General features: G+C 34.1%; 3 protein-coding genes across 5 annotated transcripts; 2 read left to right on the top strand and 1 right to left on the bottom strand.

The window, feature by feature from the left end:
* Positions 1 to 254: 254 nt before the first annotated feature.
* On the bottom strand, positions 255 to 9,969 carry LOC121991458. Its single transcript, XM_042545456.1, has 5 exons — positions 9,849 to 9,969; positions 2,397 to 2,520; positions 2,068 to 2,335; positions 600 to 671; positions 255 to 433 (listed from the first exon to the last, which is right to left on the bottom strand). The coding sequence occupies exons 1-5, from the start codon at positions 9,967 to 9,969 to the stop codon at positions 410 to 412; spliced, it is 609 nt and encodes a 202-aa protein (XP_042401390.1). The 3' UTR covers positions 255 to 409.
* LOC121989226 (exonuclease DPD1, chloroplastic/mitochondrial-like) lies at positions 9,755 to 15,100 on the top strand. 3 transcript variants are annotated; one of them, XM_042543127.1, is made up of 4 exons: positions 9,755 to 9,938; positions 11,847 to 12,492; positions 13,284 to 13,489; positions 14,716 to 15,100. In XM_042543127.1, exons 2-4 carry the CDS (start codon positions 11,864 to 11,866, stop codon positions 14,916 to 14,918), a joined length of 1,038 nt encoding a protein of 345 aa, XP_042399061.1. In that variant the 5' UTR covers positions 9,755 to 9,938; positions 11,847 to 11,863; the 3' UTR covers positions 14,919 to 15,100. The 3 variants fall into 3 exon arrangements, with proteins under 3 accessions (XP_042399061.1, XP_042399062.1, XP_042399060.1); XM_042543128.1 differs by lacking the exons at positions 9,755 to 9,938; positions 14,716 to 15,100 and adding an exon at positions 13,900 to 14,700 and having other exon boundaries at positions 11,007 to 12,492; XM_042543126.1 differs by lacking the exon at positions 9,755 to 9,938 and having other exon boundaries at positions 11,038 to 12,492.
* An 864-nt stretch (positions 15,101 to 15,964) lies between these two features.
* LOC121989225 lies at positions 15,965 to 23,584 on the top strand. The gene is made up of 11 exons (XM_042543125.1): positions 15,965 to 16,150; positions 17,748 to 17,914; positions 18,454 to 19,135; positions 19,261 to 19,345; positions 19,542 to 19,629; positions 21,463 to 21,647; positions 22,426 to 22,558; positions 22,648 to 22,784; positions 22,932 to 23,006; positions 23,129 to 23,245; positions 23,323 to 23,584. Exons 1-11 carry the CDS (start codon positions 16,125 to 16,127, stop codon positions 23,362 to 23,364), a joined length of 1,737 nt encoding a protein of 578 aa, XP_042399059.1. The 5' UTR covers positions 15,965 to 16,124; the 3' UTR covers positions 23,365 to 23,584.
* Positions 23,585 to 23,959: the final 375 nt, after the last annotated feature.

Here is a 23,959-nt window from a genome sequence, read left to right as displayed (position 1 = left end):
TGTCTTATCCTGTGAAAAAACTAAAGACACTAAATCGAGATGGTAATGTGCTGTCTCAAATAGAAGTGAAGACAGTAAATTACTGTCCCTAATATTTCAACTTGTTAGATGCAATAATTATGACAAAAATTAATAATCTTTAAAGAACATTTATTATACAAATTAATCTAGATTAAATTTATTAAATTGTCATTTCAAAACAAAAGGAAAAATTCTCTTTTTATAAATTAAAAATAATATCCACAATATAAAATTCTATAATCATTAATTGAAGTGCATCCAACATTCATCCAATAACAGAAATATCTACATATCTATCATTAATTTGATAATAAAAAAATAATTATTCCCATGAAAGTTACACAAAAGAAAGTCTAAAGAACAACTCCTCGTGATCTAGAGATAACTTCTATAATCCTTCTTCACCAGAATCCTGAACATAAAAAAAAAACTCTTATTAGAGGTAAAGATGATTTATAATATATACTGTTAAAAAAAAAATCAAAACATTTCAATAAGAAATCTCATCATCTAACACATAATTTTCTTTCTTGCAACTATATATATATACAACATAAACAACCTCAAGTTAAACAAACCTCTTCATCTCGTAATAAGAAATGATGGTTTATGTGTTTGTCAATATCTTTGTGTCTTTCAAGTTGTTGCACCTGTAAAATAAATTTATCTACAGCTTAAAAATATGTACACTACTACATCACCAAAATTGTTAATAAAACTAAAAAAAATTCTTATGAAAACATAATATTAATATTATCCGCACTACTATAAGCTGAAGTGTGATATGAACTATGTAAAAGAGGAAACATCAGACCATTTAGAAAACCCCATTATATTAATATTATCCAACCTTGGTTGATGAAAAATTATTATTGGATAATGAGTATTATCTTGTTTGGTTAATGCTACTACAATTATCAGGAGGATTCATGTTGATTTATATAACACATAATAATAATAAAATAAAATAATAAAGAAAGGTGACAAACTAATATTGCTACTTTTTAAACTCACCACAAAATTATAGCTATTAGATCCGTTCTTAGTGTCTAGTAGGAAACACATGCACTTAGAGTATCTAGAATTTTCAACTGCTTTAACTTCTATTCTATTTGCTAATTTTGTTAATGGTCAATAGGTCTTTAAGAATCAAGCAAGTAAATGTACACAAATCTTTTGAAATCATTGTGGAGACTATTTCATGCATACCATTAGATAGAAATACACAAAATATATTACTAAAACAATAATTAATGCAACTATTGCAAATTGAAGCATATTACCAAAATAACAATTGATGATGAAATTATCTCAAAAAATTAATTATGATGTGAAGAATGGAATGATTGCTGCTCTAGGAAGTAAATGATTTCATTTCTACATCATGACTAATGAAATATTCATGTGGCAGGAATGGGAATGGAGCTATCTACATCATGACTAATGAAATATTCATGTGGCAGGAATGGGAATGGAGCTAGTTGAATAGTCATCAAAGAAAACCTTTACTTTAAAGGAAGGTTAACTCAGATTTAACTGTTTGGAGATTTCACTTATGTCAGGGTTTATTTATTTATTTTTTTAATACCAATGCATAAAGAGTATTATATATATACATATTCAAATTTTATTTATACAATTCATAGTTTAAATTATAGGGATAGCTCTGTCACTAGTTGAGCACGATAAAAACTCAGAAGACTTGGCTTGGTTCTTTTATAGACAGCTAAGACTTCAAAAGTACCGCTGTATCAAGTTGCTCGATCCCTATATTAAATGTTTGAGGATGCCAAACATACAACAGCACACGAGTATTCTGTTTAACAATTTGATTCATTCTCTTTTGATTGTTATGGGATATCAGGCCATTCCCTTTTGGAAGAGAATCAACATTGTTCTTCTAAGTTCTAATAGAAAAATTATATGCATTACTAAATGACTTACTAAGCACAATTCAAGCAAATCAGATGCAACCAAAATATAATATGAAACGCGATACCATCAAGGAAAGAGATCCTTGCAAAAAGCAGTGGATTGGGCATTCACCTGTCTGTCACAAGGCAAAACCTTTGAGGTAACTGGGATCCTTCCGGGCTCGCTCCTGGAACTTCTTGAACCACCGGTCAAGGATATCCATGGGCACGACGAGCCGACTTCCGTCAATCCCGCAGAAGTACTGCATGAAATTGAAGAGGTTCTCGCCAACCCTAAGAGCGAGTCGCTCGGCCTTCTTCTCCGCGCCGGCGTCAGCGACGGGTGGCAAGGAGGCGAGGTCCTTGACCGATACGCCGATCTTGGCGAAGGTGAGCGCGAGCTGCAGGGGATTAGGGTTAGGGTCAGGAATGGGGGGTTCTTCGGAAGAACTAAAGAAGTACCTGAGATTTGCCGTGGAGATCGCCGTTGCCTCCGTCGCCCTCTTCGCTGTCGCCGTTGCCTCCGTCGTCCTCTTCGTGGAGATCGTCGTGTTCTCTTTTGTCGCACGAAAGAGACAAAAGAAACCTTAAATAAACTTATAACAAAACCTTAAAATTTAATGTTAAACGAAAGAGATATCTTAAAACCTTAAATAAACGAAACAAATTTAAAACCTTAAATAAACGAAAGAGATAATAACAAATGTAAATTTAATGTTAAAATAAAAACCTTAAAACCTTTAATTATATTAATGTAGATATATAATAAATTTATTATTTATTTCAGTATATACCCTAGCCTATCAAAAGATAGTATATTATTAAATATTTAATATTTTTTTTTCATAATTTTTAAATTATCAATAATCTAAACACAAATTAAAAATTAAAAATAAATATTAAGTTAAATTTGTAGATGTATTTTCCTATGTTATTATATATATATTCGATCCGTGTCGTGACCGTTCCGTGAAAGATATTGGAACTGGAACGGTAGAGTCTGTAACAATTATCGTGACCATTCTGACGAACCATATTCAAGATAATTTGAGACAAATATTTTTTTACCGTCTTATTTGAATGTCTTATATAATTATATTTTTAATCGTCTTTATTAGGTGTCTTATTTAGTTGAATTTGAGACAAAATCTTAAATACTGTCTTAAATTTAATGTCTCCATATAAAATTTTGAGACATCTATTATTACTGTCTTAATTACTTAGTATTTGAGACGAATTTTATCACTGTCTTAAAATTTTTGTCTCAAAAGCCTAGTTTTCTAGTAGTGTATTAAAGTTTACAAGTACTTTTCAAAATATTTGTAAAGTATTTTTCAAAATTATTTATAAGTATAAATTTTTAACACATGTAAAACTGAATTTTAACACATATTTTTTTTAAGTATGAATAAATTTTTCAAGTAAAAAAAAATTAATAAATATTTTCATATAAACTTTTTGAAACAAATTTTTCAATACTTTTGAAAAACATGATTTTTGAAATAATATTTGAATAGAATAAAGTTTTGATTAACTAGTTATTTTTTTTTAGAAAAATATTATTTTTAAACAATTTTTCACAAATAAGTATTTCAAAAAATATTTTTAACAAAACAAAACAATTAGAAAAAAATTTTAACACAAGTTTGAAAGATAAATTAAGTAAATTTTAAGATGAAAATAGGTAGATAATTAAGATAATTTCGAAAAAGAATCTTCACTAAGATGTTTGTCAAATAATAATTTTTAAATATTAGATTTTTTAAATGAATAGTGACTTTAAAAAAATTGGAAGGATTTGAAAGTATATTTGTATGGTATTTTTTTCAACTATAAAGATTTGCAAGTATTTGTCCGAAACACATTGATTGTTCTAGAGTACTTGGATTTCTAAAATCCTAGTATTAATAGGAAGGGGTGAGTGTGTAGAATCTATTTATGCCCTCCAAACCTAGTTCTGAGACTCCAACATGAATTTATGGTCGCACGCCAAGTGGCACGGACCTTGCCGCTATTTTTCCAAAACCAGCTACAACATGGCGTTGGTCTAGGAAAAATAGCTCCGACATGGTGTTGTACTTGGAAAACTAGCACCACTATATTAACATAACTTCAACCCATTTAGACCATCATTGGAAAAATATCTAAATAGTAATTGAAGGAATATTCTGACTACTGTGATCCATATAAACCCGTACAACTTGGAATGAGTCCGATTCGACCTCTTTATGTCCATCAATGGATTTTGATCGAAACCTATTGATTGAGCTAGATGCATTGGATTTCTGAAATCTTATTGGATGGAAGGGGTGAGTATGTAGAATCTATTTATGTCCTCCAAACCTGGTTTTGAGACTCTAACATGAATTTATGGCTGCATACCAAATGACATAGACCTTGGCGTTATTTTTACAAAACCAACTACAATGTGGCGTTGGTCTTGGAAAAACAGCTCTGATGTGGCGCTATACTTGGAAAACTAACACTAGTATGTTAACAAAGCTTCAACCCTTGTGGACCATCATTGGGAAGATATCTAAACAGTCATTGAGGGGATATTCTAACTACTATGATTCATATGAACCCTTACAACTTGGAATGGGTCCGATCCTTTTAGGTCCATCAATGAATTTTGAATGAAACCCATTGATTGACTTAGAGACCTTGGATTTTTGAAATTTTGGTATTGATAGGAAGGGGTGAGTGTGTAGAATCTATTTATGCCCTCTAAACCTAGTTCTGAGACTCCAACATGAATTTATAGTCGCGTGCTAAGTGACATGAACCTTGACGTTGTTTTCCAAAAACCAACTATAGTGTGGCGCTGGTCTTAGAAAAATAGCTCTCATGTGGCGTTGTACTTGGAAAATTAGCACCACTATGTTAACAAAGCTTCAAATCGTTTAGACCATCATTGGGAAGATATCTAAACAATAATTGAGGACATATTATGACTACTGTGCTTTATATGAACCCTTATAACTTAGAATGTGTCCGATCCAACCCCTCTAAGTCCATCAATGAGTTTTGACTAAAACTCATTGATTGACCTAGAGGCCTTGGATTTTGAATCCTAGTATTGATAGGAAGGGGTGAGTATGTAGAATCTATTTATGCCCTCAAACCTGGTTCTGAGACTCTAACCTGAATTTATGGTTGCATGCCAAGTGGCACGGACCTTGGCACTGTTTTTTCTAAAACCATCTATAGCGTGGTGCTAGTCTTGAAAAAATAGCTCCCACGTGGCGCAAGTCTTGGAAAACCAGCACCACTATATTAAAAAATCAACTATATAACAACTATTTTATTATAAATTGGAATGAGGCCATATTTATTAATATTGTTACAAATACAATATGGAAATAACATAATACTGATGAAACCATGACACTTCTATATTTTATAAAAATAGATATACAAGTAACAAAAGTACGCAATATTAGTTTTACAATCCCTTCCCAAGTAGTCAAGTTATAGCACCCCATGTAATTAGATTAAAAATATTGAGAACTTTTTCTTCATAATTAATACTAATACATCTATTCTAAATCTTTTCATGTCTACTTATTTGAATTCCATCTTCAAATAATATAGCAGACATCTAATGTATTGCATCACAAAAAAGTCATAGTCATTACTATAAATAACATAAGCAATTTAGTATTTTAAATATAAGATAAATTTATATATTCACATTGACTCTTATACTGACCTGGCTTCTTATTGTGGACAATCAACTTGACACTGACTCATTTGGCAAATGGATGGTGATATTCTAAGCCAGGATGAATAAAAGCAAGTTGCTCACTAGGAAAATCTTTTATTTGGGATACCTATAAGAATAAAAAGCAAAAACTAATATCAACTGTAATTTATACTGCAATGGTATCATAAACAGGATTATTATTTTCTCACCAATACTTCAAAATTTGATGATGATTTATGAGTATGTGCAAGAGAGTTGTAATGATTGAGTCATAGCTTCTATGTCCATAGACAACAAATGAAAGTGTGCATCACCTGTGGTAATAGGTATAAAAAGATACTCAATCTCTCCCTCTACTATATCAGTTTTTTTGATATGTTGTGGCAGTCTTCCATAAATATTTTGATGTTGATTACAAATTGTATACAGAGATATATATAAGCAACCAATTAATACAACATATTCAACCATTATATGTCATCCGATAAGTTAAATTCCTTATAGTGAAATTGGTTAAAAAAAATATATAGAGTTGTTGTATGGCGTATTAGATGAGGAGGCCCCCCCCTAAATAGAATTGAACAATATGTATCAATTAACTCCCCTCTTGTAAACACATTAGCATTTATACCAGTGAATAAAGAAGTCATAGTTAAACAAAAGGTGCTTCATTCCAAACATGTTCTATAGTAGATCTGAAAAGAAAAAACATTTACTTTCAATTAGGTCAATAAATATTATAACCTATGAATTTTTATACTTGTTACAGAATTAAAATAACTGTATAATGAGGGGTTGAAACTAACATACTTTAGTTTTTCCAATGCATTTAACAAATAGGTCACATCTTCATCATGTTTTTTCTTGTTGGGAGTTTTAAATTGTTTTTCAAATACTACCACAAAAAAAAAAAATCTAATTAGTGATTGAAATCAGAGAACTAAAACTAATTGATGTATACATACAAACTCACTACAATGACTTACATTCTCATTTTGTTAAATATGTCAATTCTTTCAGCCTCCTTCTTGGCATCTTCTTCAGAATTTACTTCTGGATTTTATATAAACTCTCCCTCTTTTTCTCTATCATCCATATCAACTTTTCCTTTTCCCCGATCAAAACTAGCTACAGATATTGTGATGTTCTTTGAAGGTTTGCTGATTTCTATCTTGCTTCTCTTCTTCAAAGGTAACAACTTTAACCATGTAGGGCTATCAATAAGAATATATCTGTAATCATAGTGACTTCGATCATTTGATTCAGCTAAGATGCTATGATTTTATGTTATTCTAAGTAATTCTTTTACTCTTTTATTTAGTTGATTATTCTCTATTGTTATCTCCTTAATTCAGTTCTGATGAATAATACATTTAGGGCATTCACTATCAGTTGGGAAACTTATTTCTATATCATGTACTGGTGATGTCTCTAATGGATGTGGAGTAACATCAAGCTGAGGGAGATTTTCTACGAATATTTTTTTATAAGGGGTAGGGACTAGTTCACTAATAATCTATCAAATTAGAAATAATTATTTAATAATTGCAATATGAAATTAGATGATAGTCTTAGGTATTTATCTCTTTAGGTGATGTTTTCTCCAACAAAGCTCTCACCTTACTAATATGAGAAGAAGTAAACCTCCACTTATTTATTTGTGCGCCTTCAGTATTATATGTTTTTTGTATTAAGCATGCTCCAAAAACCATGCCTATAACATTAGATGTAATCTTACATACATAATAATGTATATATAAAAAAAATCACATTTACCATTTAAAAAAAACTTACAGCTAAAAGACCAGCAAATTCCTTAAGGTATGGAACTGAAGTAGTCGTATGGGATGTTAAACTTGATGCAAAAAAGATCCTCGATGATAGGTAATTGGGGAACAATAAATTGATGAATCGTTTCAACCCAATTGAATATACCTAGATTTTTTTAAATCATCTACAATATCTACAAGACCTAATGGAACCTTATATGTACTAGATGAAAATAAAATACAAATAAATATATATAAAATGTATAATTTATAAAATACTAAAACATCAGCATCTACTTCAACTCTATGAGAATAGAGTTTAAACAACTCCTCAATTCTTGATCTAATATGTTCTTTTTTATGGGAGAAGTGAGTAAGAAAAAGGTCACCCTGATGCATTAGTTGAGTTTATAGGGATAGAAGCATCTCTATCTGAAATACCAAGCAATATAGATACATCTTTTCTAGTGAAAGCTACTAGGACATTTGAAAATTTAAATTGATTAGTTTTCTATTATGCACTTCTAACTTTCAAAACTAGAAAATGTACCTAAAACTATAAAGGTTTGAGATGCTGAATCTCAACTTTGAAATATATTCACGAGTAGACCATAAATTTGTTGAATATCTTGTATATTAAAAAAAAATAACAAAAATGGACTATTTAATGATCATTTTATGTCGATCATGTAAACGAACAGAGTCATGATCTTGTCCTTTCATTGTTGGACAGCCAAAAAAACTATTAAAGTGACCTAAAATATTGGTCCATTAGAATTTATGAACAACATCAACTAATGATTGTAATCCCATAACAAAATATCAATTATTAACATAAATAAACAAATGTCTATATGCAAAAATAATGTTGATGTGATTAAGGAAAACCATCACATGTTGTGTTGGTTTTTACAAACTAGCACAATGTTGTAGTTGGTATTGAAAAAACAATACCACATTGTAGCTAGGTTATAAAAATCAGCACCAATCTTGGTGCTGATTTGCAAAAACTAGCAACAATGTGACCATTTGAATAAACTAGCATATAGAAACTCGATTTTTTGTAAAACAACAGTACACCGGTACTAGTTTTTGAAAAACAACACCTATGTGCTTATTTTTGAAAACCAATATCATCATGTTCCTTCAAAATCAACCACTAAACTATATCTCACAGTGATTTTTAAACAACTGATTCTTAGAAACAACGATGGGTAAAAAACACTCAACATACCTTATAAACTCTCGGGGAATGCGCCATTAAACAAAATGAGTAGAAAAAGGAGAGAAGGGAGATAAGCAGTACATGTTGGACAAAAACCCTAACTCACTCCACACAAGTTGATCGCTGAAGAAGATAGCCTAGGTCTAGGGTATAAATTGGGAGAAGAGAGGAGCGGGATAAGAGGGGAAGAAGGTTTAGGGCTTTGGTTTTGAGAAAGCAACGACGTGAACGAAGAGAAGGGAAGAGATCTAGAGAGAACTAAAATACACGTTTTGAAGAGAAAGAGAAAATATTGAATTCTATCCGTATCAGCTCGTCACATTGGTGGGAGGGATGGGCCTCCGTCCCAGAGGTGCTCCGTTTTGAGTGAATTTTTTAATTTTTTTTAATATTTATTATTAAAATTTTTATAAAATATGAAAATTGTTGAGATAAAATATGAAAAAATTAATATTTTTCAATGTTTAAATTCTATAAAAATTTAATTATATATAGATAAAATATAAAAGAGAAAAAAGAAATATATATAATGAAAATATACGAGACCATGGAGAAATTATTGAAAGATTTTTTTAAAAAACAAAATAGTGAAGAGATATATAGGGATTGGGGTGGACGGATCCTCTGGATCACACTTTGTGGTCTAGAGGATAGATAGTCCATTGATTGATGGGATCCCCTAGACCCCACCTATTATACAAGTAGGGTCTAGGTTACCCCACCAAAAAGGTACTCTTGGTCTAGAAACGGACCAGGAGTACAGGTCTAGAGGATCCTGTCCAAGGATTGGGGGACTGTGGATGCTAAGAGATCAGATTTCTTTGTCCACATTTTTATGGACTAAGGGATGGATCACATGAAATTATAATCCTTCCTTGGATTCATCGTCTCCTCATGTTATAGTTTAGGTCGGGACGAATGATCGGAGGCCATCGGAAGGTCACCTTACTCGGCAATCAACAATCTAGTCTTTTTTTCACCACCGATGGCGTTTAGGTGATCTCCGACTATTTATCTCGCTCTAAATTATAATTTGGGAGATGATTAACCTAACGAAAGATGACAATTAATTATGATATGATCGCCCTCACGATTCCAATCGCAATTTTATGTTCTTCCCTATGGTCCACAAAAATAACCACGAGATCTCCCCTGGCCCTGGATGCCAAATATCCACTGCGGTTCCTAACTCCGCTCGGTACTAACCACAGCGCCTTGTGTAGCCACCACCGGCGCCGCATTCACGATCCCTTTTCCCTCGCGCTCCTCCCCTCGCCGCGACGAGTCCAAACCTGTTGCTTCCAGTGCGGTCCTCTTCCTCATTCGCTTGCTCATGTGTTCCATTTCAAAGAAAAATCTTTCCTTTTCGTTGTTCCTCGCGCTTTTCCGTGGTTGAGTCCGTGATCGAATAGGTTTCTGATTTCTGGATTTTTGTTGCTGCATCAGTCAGTCGATTGGGAATTTCATGGAGCATCTTGCTGTTTTTCGTGATAATGGTGTTTATTTGATCCCTTTCAGCAATTTCTCCCTTTTCAGTGATCCACGTGCCTTTGCTAGTAGGTTTCTCATTTCTGTACGTTTTGTGGTTTTCGCTTGGGAATTTTGTCGAGTTTTCTGTTGGTCTTGCTTTGATCTCGGTGTTTCTTGTTTTTGTGTTTGGTGGCCGTGTCGTTTGTTTGATCCCTCATCAATAGTTTCTCTCATTACGTTGATCTGCGTGCTTTTGCGTGATTGAACTTGCCACCCGAGCACCTTTCTCATTTCTCGACATTTTGTGGCCGCATTACTCGCTCGGAAATTTAGCCCAGCATCTGGTGCTCTTGGTTTGATCGCTGTTTTTGTTGATAATGCTGTCTGTTTCGTCCCTTCTCAACAATTTATCTCCTTCCACTGATCCGCGTGCGTTTGTGTGTCTGAACGTGATATGCGAGTAGGATTTGATTTGTTTGTACTTGTATTCCTCAGTAGGGAATTCCGTCGAGCACCTGGTGGCTCAGTTTTGGTCATTGTGTTTCTTGATTAATTTGTTTATTTGATCTCTAAACACGTGTTTCTTTTTACTCATGGGAAACTTTCTATTCTTCTCACTATCTCAGGGGGCGCTTGGTTCGGGTAAGGGAATGAGAATGAGAATAGGAATGATTGCAAATATTAATGAAATGGGAATGATTCCCATACCCCCATATTACTCAGGGGCCGCTTGTTTGGGGGGTTTGGAATGGGAATGGAATGAAACTTGTGCTTGGTTTAGGGAAATGATGGTGGGACCCACTGATTCATTCCTCTAAATATAAGAATGGACCATTACTGTGAGTAATATAGGGGTATGGGAATCATTCCCATTTCATTAATATTTGCAATCATTCCTATTCTCATTCCCATTCCCTTACCCGAACCAAGCGCCCCCTTAGTAATGGTCCATTCCTATATTTAGAGGAATGAATCCGTGGGTCCCACCATCATTTCCCCAAACCAAGCACCAAGTTTCATTCCATTCCCATTCCAAACCCCCCAAACAAACAGCCCTTGATCAGTTCTCAATCTCACATTTGGAATGAGTTTGTTTTTATTTTTTATTTTTATTTTGTTTTCTTTGTTCTAATAGATATCTATATCTTTATATTATATATTATATATTTTTTGGGTCCAGAATACTGTGTTTTCATGATCACTCTTACAATGTTTTTTACAAACATTATAAATAGAATAACCCTTGTATACAAATATCTGGATGTTAATGAGAGTGTGGTAGTCTACAATCCCTTATGATTATACTTCGTTCATAGGTAATGTCTAGTAATTAAGTCATTATGATATATTTTTTCTTCTGCTCTAGATGCTCTTTTTGCAATTACCTTGCATGAGACTTTTGGCAGAATGATACATCAATCAATTGAATTCAAGGACATTAAAATTCAATTGTCACATAGTTTCCCTAGGTTTGGGGCAAGTTTTTATGTGTTTGTTATTAATTAATTAGCAAATAACCTAGCTTGCCGTATAGAATCTCCATGATATGTACTCGAGGTATTTTCCTAAATTAGTTTCAGAACATTTATACACAAAAACTTATTCCGAAAGAGTTGCATTCAGATATGCAATGCAGAAAATGTGCTATCTTGTAGCTTTTTACTGATTAACTTTGATTTTCATGACTCCAGATGTTGGTAATTTGTGTGTAATATTTTTTGCTGGGAAAATACTTGATGCAGGTTCCACTCTTTTAAGAATGTCACCATCTGTTTTCTTTGGAAATCTTCATCAATTGCTGAACAACCTGGGCAGCAATTCAACTATCAAGTTTCTCAAGCTCCAATATTGCACTTGTAAACAATTTCATGTTTGGAGATACAATCAACAAAATTCAGCACCAGTAAATGAAGCAAGATTTGGACTGCAGAGTTCTATTGCAGCATGTAACAACCCTCTGTCAAATCTTCAGAATGAATTGGTGTCTGTCAGAGCTTGGTCAAGTAAAACTACCAGGTTGAAGTCGAGAAAGTTATCAACAAACAGAGCTACTCCACGTAAAATTGAGAAACTAATAGTGAGGGCATCAACAACAAATAGCAAAAATCAGACAGAGCTTCTTCAACCTAAAACTGTTAATTGTAATGGTTTCCAGCAAAGTACTTCTGTTAGGAAAGCTATAGATTGGCCTGCGACTATTCTTGTTTTTGACATTGAAACAACAGGGTTCAGTCGACAAAATGAAAGGATCATTGAGATTGCAATTCGCGATCTTATTGGTGGCAAGGACAGTACTTTTGAAACACTTATTAATCCGAAGAAACCTGTATCAAATACATATGTTCATGGAATTCAATATGATATGGTTAACCGGCCTGATGTCCCAACGTATGCTTATTTAAATCTTGAAGGTCCTTTAAGTGCTTATCCTCTTGTTAGAATAACCACGGATCAAATAGTTGATCTGCCTATTAAAACAGATATATGGACATCTGCAAATTAAAGTTAGAATAGCTCGCTTTTGATGTTCTATTTTAGTACTGTTGATGCTGGAAATCTTGATCTTTATTTTTTCACGTAGAGTCTAACATCCATTCACAATTTACAAGTAACTAGCATTCTGAAGCAACGCATGATTGTGTACAGTTCTGAATTTATATTATTATTCTTGTTTTCAACTTTATTAACCATACAATAACAATCAAGTCTTATCCCACTAGGTGGGGTCGACTTCAACTTTATTATCCATGTTGCTTGAATTGCTTATTACTTTTACAGACTGATTGTTGTTAATACTCTCATTTAGATATCTTTTTAAGTCTCTCTGTCAGATTTAAACATTTGCTCTTCAAATTGTTTACTGTTGTAGTTCCCTTATTGAGCTCCATAACAGTATTATGCATAGGTAGACCATGGCATTTCGAAATAGAAGTTTGTTGCAAATCTTTGTTATTATGTCATATTCAACGTTATAGAATGCAAATGAGTAAATCAAATGATGTTTTAATGTTACAGCTCTAGCTGTTAACATTTCTTGTGCTGAAATCATGGATATTTTTCTGTTTGATCTGTTCCAATTTCCAGTGTTGTGTATTTCTTAAGGCACCAGCATCTTCTTTGTCTTTTCTCTAAAGTGATCAGTTCACGTGTCAATTTAACTTTGCTTCCTTATCTCATAGGTTTAGAGAGCTACTTCCTATCCTCCTGCAATATGTTCGGAGTCGCCAAATGCCTGGAAAACCTGTTATATTGGTCGCTCACAATGCGCGTCTGTTTGATGTACCATTTATCACCAATGAATTCCAGCGCTGTTCGATGGATATTCCTGAAGACTGGGGATTTCTCGATACTCTTCCTCTTGCACGTCAATTGGTAATGCCAGACGGTACGTTGCTGTTTCCTTGGTTCTGTTTTCTTCTTTGGTAAATTTGTCTTGACTTTTTTATTATATATATATATATGACAATGAAAAATCCATGTCTGTAAAAGGCTATGTCACCATTAGTAATATGTAATTTCAAGAAAACTTTTACTGGAAACTTGAAGTCATTTTTTGTTGTGAGCCATCAGCCTTCTAATATAACTTGAGATTCTCAATTTAATAGCATGAAGCAAGTTGCACGTTTAAAACTGATAGAAAGGGCTCCAGTCAACTTTGGCATTTGATTCACATTTAATCTTTTCCTTAAACTGTATGCTGACTTATTGAGATTTTGTATTTGTGTTAGTAACAATACTCAAGTAGTATATCTACTAGTGGATATATAAGCTTTTTTACAAGCTATTAAACTATAGGTATACAATCGATGCAATGCCTTGATTTGGATCCTTGCCCGTTGAGGGAAGGGCGCTCTCTTTCTAGTGTACTTGTTCGGTGGCAAGGCAGACGAGGGGTTGGGACTGAGGACTGAGGATGGGATCTCTATGAATGGAGAGCTGAGCTACAAGGATTTCAGGCCCTTCAGCAAACCAGGTCTTGAGCATTTGTGTTTTGAGCGGAGGAAGGATCATGAGTAGGAGGAAACCTCATGCCCACAAGGAAGAATTTTGTATTGGTGTTGTTTTTGTGTCTTGGAGCGAAAGAGGAACAACCGTTATTCTCAGCTGTGTCAGGGGCACTCACGACACAAGACTTTAATCCTTGCCAGTGATAGGCAAGTTGACATGCTTAACCTGACTAATCAAGGTTGCAGTAACCACAATTAATGGGAATCACATATTAAACATTCATTCTGATTTATTCTATTAATCATACCACTTTTAACAACTCTTACATGCAAGTCAAATTGTGTTGAAACCGAGTGATTGAAACTGTATCTGTTGGTATTAGTTCTTTACTTCATGCAGTGTGGTTAAATCTTGCAGAGTGCAAGTTTATATCATTGTTGATACAACAAAAATGACAGAGATCAAATAACTGCCATGATCCAAAACATCTGTAATATCTTACATTATGCTGATTCTTATTTTAGCATCATTTCATTCCTAGACGCATTTATTGTATTTCAGCATGCTTGACTACGATAGAGCCATAAAATGCCTGAAGATCCAAAATTACAAGCAACGTATACTTCAATAACACCCCTTCTATTTCTGTTTTATCTTTTACAGGATCCAAGCTTCCATCCGTAAAATTGCAATCACTTGGTGAGCATTATGGAATCCCTTTAGTCGGACCTGCTCACCGAGCAATGCCGGATGTCACACTGCTCTGCAATGTGCTCCAGCGAATTACTTTCGATTTGAAACTGACTGTCTCTCAGCTCTTGGATTTAGCTTTACGACCCAAAAGACACTCTGATGTTCCTCCATGAAAAAACACGGAGGTTTCGAGCTTCACATCAAATATAATACAACTTGTTTATTATCGCTCTTGTTTTAGTTAGTTTTTGAAACATTGTTGTAATCTGTCACCATTCTTCGTGGAAACTTTGAACATTAGATAGTTTTTGTCTTGATTAGATTATGGAAAATGAATTAACTAATAATCCTTCCATTTGGAGTTCGTCACACGAATCTCCTGTGTCTCAATGTTGTATTCTACAGAAATATATTAACTTAATGATTTATATGTTCGGCCTGTTCTTCAAGGTATTGTCTTGGATCATGTGGCAAACAGATGATTTACTCGTCCAGTCCCCATTAATCCGTTTCACGATCAGAACGAGGAAGGTAAAGTAGGATAATTGTGACAAGTTTGATCCCACATCCTTAAGTGGTAAACCATCAATCACTTACCCGCAGGGGCTTATTGTTCCTGATCATGCTCCAATGTTAAATTTATCCCGTAGGGATTATTGTTCATGACCCCTATATCCATATTTGAAGAATTTTTTTTTATAAATATATCATAATTGGAGATTGAATTATGGGTGACAATTTAGATGTCTTATGGACAGATATTGTTCCTTATCATGTGACAAAAAGTAATTCGCTTGTCCCAACGCTTTTGTCAACTCGTCTTTAGGTCAACACGTAGGAGATAAATCACGGATGATTACTAACTATTAGTACAAATGACAAGGTATAGAAAGGAGGTATACTCTTACGTCGAATTTCAATCCAAAATTTCATAAGATAACACCCTATGTTTAATAAAGGAATCTTAGTTCATCTTATATGCCCGTTTAAAAAATTAAGCAAATAATTAATGGGCCATTGATTTTGATTTTAAGGTGAGATAGATGAAAAATAGAAAGATTTATTATTATTATTATTTTAATACGATTTGAAAGCTATAGTAATCTTTATATATTTAAAGAAATTGTTGGAAAAAGGAAATAATATATTTTTATTCCACTATCCCTTTTTGGTAAACCGATGATCTGGTGGGCCAAAAATATCATTCCGTTTAAGACCAAAGAGAAAAGAGATTTTTATTAGGTTTCCGGTTCGATCTCTCTGCGCTTTTGACTTTGTCTCTTCCTCGGTGGATTTCTTCCGCCGTCGATCCTCTGCGAACTAAGATCACTCGGTCTTCGCTTTCTCCGTCTCCGACTCGACGTCTCGACCTGTTCCATATGCTTCTAAACCCTAATCCTTCCGGGTACTTCACCTCTTCGTTTTCACTATCCGTCTTTTTGCCCTTTTGGCCTATTCCTTTCGGTCTATGTTGGATGTAGTTGAGCTAATTGTTGGTTTGGAACTGAAGCAAATGCTAGACTGATGGTCTCATATGATCATTTGCAGCGAGGATTTTTGTGTGTCCTTTTTTTTTAAAAAAAAATTGCTTATCGCCCAATGGGAAAAGTGATCTCTTAGACGTCGGTTTGATGCAGGATTTTTTTTTTTTTTGTACGTTGATGTGTTCACTTGAAACTAATAAAGATGCTTTGAGGATTCTTATTCAAGATTCTTACCGGTCGGAACTTTAGGAAAAGTGGTTCAGAGGTTATGCGCTTGCAAACAAAACTAAAGCGAGATGTAGAGGACTCTGACCAAACAAAATTTAAGGGACATATTTTCTATTTGCTGAGGAGAAAACAGCTTATGTTGATGTTAAATAGGATTTTTATTCTTATTATTCTAAGTTTATATTTGTGAGGATTAATTCTGGTAAGATTTTGTCTATAAAGAATGAAGGTTAAAGGAAGTATTTTAAGATGATAATGGTTTCCTTTTAGGGTGTTAAATAAGTTTGGTATGCTTTAATTAAGAAATAGAGTAGTTTTGTTAGGAGTTTAATTTAAAATGTTTTATTTCCCAATTTGCAATTTTTTTTTGAATTTAGGTCTATGAAAGAGGTCTCCGATGTATGGTCATCTTTCAATTTAATAAAAGCTCCTTTTTTGTTTAATTAGTGTGAGACTTGCACCACCTCATATGCACTTATTATTTGGCATTCTGAAAAATTAGTAGTTTTTTATGACTCAATGTGTAACACATTGAAATACTTTGTTATGTCAACTGGTTTAGTCTGATGGATTACTAATGCTCAATATACTTTACTGTACTGAAGTACACTAACAAATTAGTATTTAGTTTATTAACCATGATGTACCTTGGTATACTACCTAGAAAACCTTGCAACATGAAAACATGAACAGTAGGTGCCTTGCTCGCTTCTTCTTCTTGTCTTCACTTGCCTCACTTGCTACTGGAGTCTAAAGAAATATTCCCGAACAGTTCAAGTGGTGAAGTTTTTGTCATGTGAACGTGTGGTCATGGGTTTGAGTTGTAGAAACACCCTCTTGCAATGTAAGGTAAAGCTGTATACAATAGACCTAATGTGAGGACCCCACATTGGCGGGAGCTTCGGACATCGAGCCACCTTTTAGTTCAAGTGGTGATATTAGCATGGGATCAATGCCATGATACATTTTAGATGCTTGAACTACTTGCAAGTTGCAACTGCCATGTATTATAAGTTTCTGTTGGTTTACGTGGATTAAATTATAATGGCACAGAAACTAAATCATTGCAAATTTATGAACTACTTGCAAGTTGCAAATTTGCGATGTTGCCATGTAATTATAAGTTTTTGTTGCTTTACTTGGGTTAAATCATAGTGATGATTTGTTATTGTTTAGAAACTGAATTATTGCACATTTATCACTAGTTTTATTTGCTGTTGCTAGCGAAGATTAACATCATTATGCCTTGTCCTAAATGTTGCTTATGTAGTTTCCTCTTTTTCTTTACAGGTTGTACCCATCAAATATGGGTTATTATAGGCAGAATATCAAGAAAGAAAAAGAAAATGGAGAACACCTACATGAAAATAGGGCCATTTGTTTGCATGCTTTCTCTGATTTGTCACATATTTGCCCAGCAACATTTGTATACTTGCTAAAGGAGTGTTATGTATGTGGTAAGTGTTATCTACTTGAATGCATTTGTTGTATTTATTCACTTGATCGAGCATCACTTGAGTTTTGACTGCATTCCTTTCTGTGTCTCTTGCTATTTACTTTGGTGGATCAGGATGCTAATACTGTGATACCTTAAAATGCAGTTTCACATTTCTAATCAAGTGACAATGATTTCCTTTTCTAACTTGATAATCAATGTTTGGCTTCCTGATATACTTTGCCTTGTAGGATTTCCTTCTGTATTCACTATAATAATGTAGTTCATAGTTCTATGCTAATGAAACACAGGCAAGAAGAGGGTAGTATTCCCTGTTATTTTGAGTATATTTTCTGTTTTAAATCTTTGTGGTGTTGTCTTGATTTCATAATGTGATAATCAAGAGAGTTGTCCTAAATGGTCAAGATCAACACTTTGAAGTTAACTGATGTAATATCCCATAGGTCATATAATTGAATGAATGGAGATATTGAATTTTGCATAAAAATGACTTTTTTAAAATAAGATCGATGATTGAAGATAATAATGATTTCTTTGTAGGTACATGTAAAGCAACCCCCAAGTTCCGAGTACTTCAGCAGCAAGTATCACGAGCATTGCATAATGCTCCTCAACCAGGCCCATTTACTTTTCTTATTCATTGTCTTTATGTGGTACCTTTATTGGGACATCAGTACACTGAGGGATTCAGTCATATGCTGCTATCTTCTCTTCGGCACTGTAAATCCCAGAATTTCAGTCCAGATGACTTTTACAGAGCAAAGCCCCTTGCCCTACAACTAATTCTTGATATTCTTGCCTGTGTTGTTGGTCATGAGGAACGTATTTTAATTAAGTTACTGGAAGCATTTGATGTCAATTTGGAAGATATTGGTGATGCTATAGGTTGTTTTGACATGACAAAAGGGCGTTTAGACAGAGTGAAGGCATACATTGAGCAATATGTTATTGATTTTATTGAATCACAATCTTATATGACTGCTGTAACACTGTTAGAGAGATTTTCTATCCAACTATCTGGGGAGTCCTTGCTTCTAAAGATGATTGAGAGCAACCAATATAAAGCAGCAGAAAAGTGGGCTACTTTTATGGGAAAGCCTCTTATATGTTTGCTTGTTCAGAAGTATCTGGATATGAAGATGCTGAAAAATGCTTATGACATAATAAAGAGAAACAATCTTATGGAGGAATTTCCAGATGTGTATCATATGTACAAAGAGAGGTACCAATGTTTCTTATTCGGATGTTGTGCACCTGAATATAGTTTACTACAAGGTGTAAACAAATTTGAAAGCTTTCTTCTTTGTTTCTTCCATGTTTGATAAAGATATTCACATGCAAATGCAGCTTATTGAAAAAGCTGGCGGAGAAAGGATTGTGGGATCTCGCAGAACTGAAAACAAACAAGGATCAGCATCTTGTTGAGTACCTTGTGAGAATCTTTGTTTTGTCCTAGTTTAATTTATGTGATATTGCTCACAAATTTTCCTGATTGATAATTTTTTTCATTGATTACTATTTATTTTGTTTTTTTTTCTGCAAGCAATGTCTCATGTCGGTTCTAAAGTACCTTGTATTTCTTACTCTAAATCCAAATTATATGCCGCTCTCTTTTTTCCTTTTGAAAGGTATACCTAGCTATGGAAGCTGGCTATAGTGAAAAGGTTGATGAACTTTGCGAGCGTTATTGCCTTGAAGGTTTTTCAAAGGTTTCAGGTGATAAATATAGCCATAAGACTTGTTTTTTGAAGGTCATATGGAACTCGCTACGCTTTCTAATGTTCTTGATACTGATAAACTTCACTTCAGTAGCAGTACTAGGAAATTCCCTTTCACCTATTTTGGCATATCCTTTACTGTATTGCAAAGCAAACCAGTAGTCTTTAACTTCTGTAAATGAGTGTTTCACTCCTGGTGAAATTAATTTGATGGTGTATCAGATTTCGCATCCATTGAACCAAATTGGCTGTTTAGGAAAAATTTAACTCTTGATCAAGTTATAACAATGCTGGATAGCTGTAAGATGAACAAAACATAATTTTTCTAAGCCTCACCGATCTTTTAAGTACTACTAATTACTTATTTTTTTTTCTAAGTGTCATGCGATAAAATAATAGATATTTGCATTCGGACATTAAACTAATGACTTTGTATGACATTTCTATGGCTATTCAAAGAAAATTGGGCAATAACCAAAAGGGTGCCCCTTTTTAAGGGATGCACCCCCTCCCCCTTTTTGAATATCTTTTTTTTATCAAAAGGGCGTCCCACCCTACCAACCCTCTCTCTAAAATGACACAGCTACCATCAAGTACAAAGTTTGGTCAATTTTCACTTTTTGGCATGCTAGGTTTGATTTTTTAACATGTCGGTTTCAAATTTAAACCCTTAACCATTTGAGCGGATGACCATTTCATCAACATTTACATTGCAGTAGCTTTGCTTTCATAGCTGCTACGACACATTCTCAACATCTTCAAAAACATTCATGTCGTAACAGCTACGGTTTCGTAGCTGCTACAATATAGATTTGACGTGTTCACCTTCATAACTGCTACTTGTCTTGTTCAACAATATTCACGTTGTATTTATTTAAAGTTCATACGCTGACCCCGGGCACCCCATACGATCGACCCCATAGCCATTTGTACAAGGTAAATCAGGAAATCGAGTAGGCCACCATATGGGAGAGTATTTCTGTCGGTTTTGCTGGGAATCGACTCTTGCCCATTTCTACAAATCTACCGTGTGGTGACCAACAATCACGTTGTAGCAGCTACAAACCGTAGCTGCTATAACTTGCACTTGTCCTGTTCAACAACATTTACATTGTAGTTGCTAAGAAACTTAAGCAGCTATAACTATGCTAGCAGCTACAAAATTGTAGTTGCTACAACATTTGTAACAACTACAGTTTCGTAGCTGTTACAACGGGGACTTGTTTTGTTCATACAACTGGGTGGCGGAAGATAATAATGTCAAATAGTGCACTTGAGGGCAACTGTGTCATTTTGTGTTTGGTCGGGAAGGGGGGATGTTCTTTTGATAAAAAAATGAAAGATAGGCGCTCATGTGATGATTCAAAAAAAAATAGGAGTGCTCTTTTGATGTTTGCCCAAATGCATTTATACTTGCAACTTCACGAGTACTATCAATCAAGACATTAAGTTGCATGATTCTGTGTATAATAAGGTTTGACTTAAGACCTCTAAAACAAGTACTTTTTTTGGGTAAGGACTCCACTTCTTTACTTTTAAAAACATTATTTCGCTCCAATCAATCGTGGCAACATAACATCCAGAGTAATTGAAAGAAAAAATTGTTTCATTGCTTTTGTTTCAGTATATTTGTCCAATAAAATTTCTGTAATTCTTGAACATTATGCATCTGTTTTTCCTCCTTGAACTGCCTCACACTTAAATTGCACATGCTGTAATTCTTTCAAATTCATGGTGCTATACAATGAGTTCCCTGCTTATTCTCTTTTGTACGCCCGTTTCTTCAAACAGAAAAAAGAAATACTGATACACTTGCTTGAAAATTATCCAGTCACTGATGAAACTTCTTCAAGACCTCGTTACTTGGATCTTAAGAACTTTATTTTGGATGATATCGTATGGGTTGATGAGGTTAATAGACTATTAACTGCTACCGAGTATATTGAAGGTTGTAAAATTGTTGGAATAGATTGTGAATGGAAGCCTAATTATGAAAAAGGGAGCAAACTAAACAAGGTAACATTTTTTCTTTTTGAAAGTTATCAGTTAAAATTTGTCTTTTGTCTCACATGGATCTCGTATCAGGCAACAATTTTTTATTCTAGTTTATGAAATATGCTTATTAGTTCAAAAATCAAATGGGACTGAAAGTTGCAGTGGTCTATAGGTTAAAATAATATGATGTATGTGGCATACTTTTTCAACTCTGTTATGCTTGAGTTGCATATGATATAATTTTACAAGTAGTGAGATGATATGTTAATGTGACATTGTAAACAATAGATGAATCATTACCTAAACATATGTCAATTTGGATCAATATTTGCTCCCTCTAAAACAGTAATTATTGCAAAATAGTTGGAACCTGCTATTAACCATCAAATTTGACTGTAGTTTGATATGGGCACTCAAATCAGGAATTATTGACTTATACAGCACAGGCTTATTTCTATTGGACATGTGACCTGCTTTAAGTGTTGGGAAACATAATGAAGCATGTGTTTCTGTAACACCCTTATCTAGCCCCACATGGTGAGCACTGGGGTGTGAGCTAATAAATGTGGTCGAACCATCATGCTTAAAGCTTTAAACACTAAGTTTAAATAACTACATATTTGGCTGATGTGAGGATAATTGGGTTATGTGTATTGTGTTTTGTATTTAAAGATTGCCATTGTTCTCAAGGAAGAAGGCAGAAATAGCAAATACTAGGGATAGATACCTCTGCATATTATTCTTTCTAGATACCAGTGGATGTGATTCTACAGTTAGCTTTTTGCTTCCATGTGTTCAGGTATCCATTATGCAGATCGCATCAGAGAATCATGCCTTCATCTTTGATTTGATAAAGTTATATGAGGATGAACCAAAAGCATTAGACTCTTGCCTTAGACGCATTTTATGTTCCTCTAACACCCTAAAACTTGGTATGCTATTTCCTCATGTGATGACAATGAATGAAGAGTCCAAACGTGCTGATGATAGTTTTCCCCCTCATCTTTTGCCCCTCGTGTAGGATATAACTTGCAATGTGACCTTCATCAATTGTCCCATTCCTATGGAGATCTGGAGTGTTTCAGATCCTACGAAATGCTTCTTGACATTCAGAAATTGTTCAAGGAGCGCAATGGAGGTCTCTCTGGGTTGGCTGAGGTACGATGAATTCACAAAATGTGAAATTACTAGCAGTCATTTCTTTTAAAATTGTTATTTGAAATATTCTCCCTTCAACTGTGTAACCTATGAATTTGTGATCATGCAATACTGACATGTGAATTTATCTGTATGTTCTTGGATTAGAAAATTTTAGGAGCAGGTCTGAACAAGACCCGACGAAATAGCAACTGGGAACAGAGACCTTTAAGTCAGAATCAGGTATCTGCCACTCGCAACTGGACTTCGGGAATTAAATAACGATGATATATGTGTTGTTTAGCCTATCTGGACAACACATAATTTGCATATCATACTAAGCAAAGTACATGAAAAAAATGCAGATCGAGTACGCTGCTCTGGATGCTGCTGTCCTTGTTCACATTTTCCATCATGTGCGCGATCAGCCTCAATCTGGTGACAAAGAGGAGCATTGCAAGGTCGAATGGAAATCTCACATAGTAAGTGACACTACTGTTACAAAGTTCCAAAACTTTTAGCCCTTATAGTGTCTTAGAAGTGCTTTACGATTCTATAGGTTTCACGAATGAACAACATGAGACGCATGAATGGATCATGAGACGAATTTTGGCTACGATCACAGCTTCACTGGCGGTACATTACAATCACGGCTTCACTGGCAGTTCATTTCGGTATATCTTTCTTCCCTCGGGCTCCTTTTGGAGAAGCCTATTTATATAGAAGCGTCATCAAAGACCATGAATGAACTTGTGCAATTGTTAATGGTCACCCATGTAAATACTTTCTTCAAATGTATATGAGCAAGTTTTAGTTAATAATCCTTCTTGAATTGTTTTAGTTATATTTCAGTTTAATTATATTCGATGTGTGTAACCTGTGCTTTGAATGCCAGAGACTTCGTTAGGCAAATTTTAGTAGAATATCCCTAGTCATTGTTATGATTAATTAGTTGGTAAGTGTTTATTAGGCTGGAGATTGTGTGCTTGAATGGAAGGGAAAGGAAGGGTAGGGGATTGTTTCAAGTGCCTTTTATCCATACGTCCCTATGCATCTCCTTAAATGGTTATTAATCTCTTTACAACTAGTTAATATTAAGAAAAAGAAATAAAATTATTTAAATTTATAGGTATTTAGGTTTCTAAAGTATAATTTAATTTTACTAATCTCAATTAGAGAAGGTATTAATTTTTATT

This window comes from Zingiber officinale, chromosome 6B (assembly GCF_018446385.1).
Source record: "Zingiber officinale cultivar Zhangliang chromosome 6B, Zo_v1.1, whole genome shotgun sequence".
NCBI classification, from domain to species: domain Eukaryota; kingdom Viridiplantae; phylum Streptophyta; class Magnoliopsida; order Zingiberales; family Zingiberaceae; genus Zingiber; species Zingiber officinale.
The sequence above is the reverse complement of the archived record's forward strand: the minus strand, read 5'-3'. Positions and strand labels throughout refer to the sequence as shown.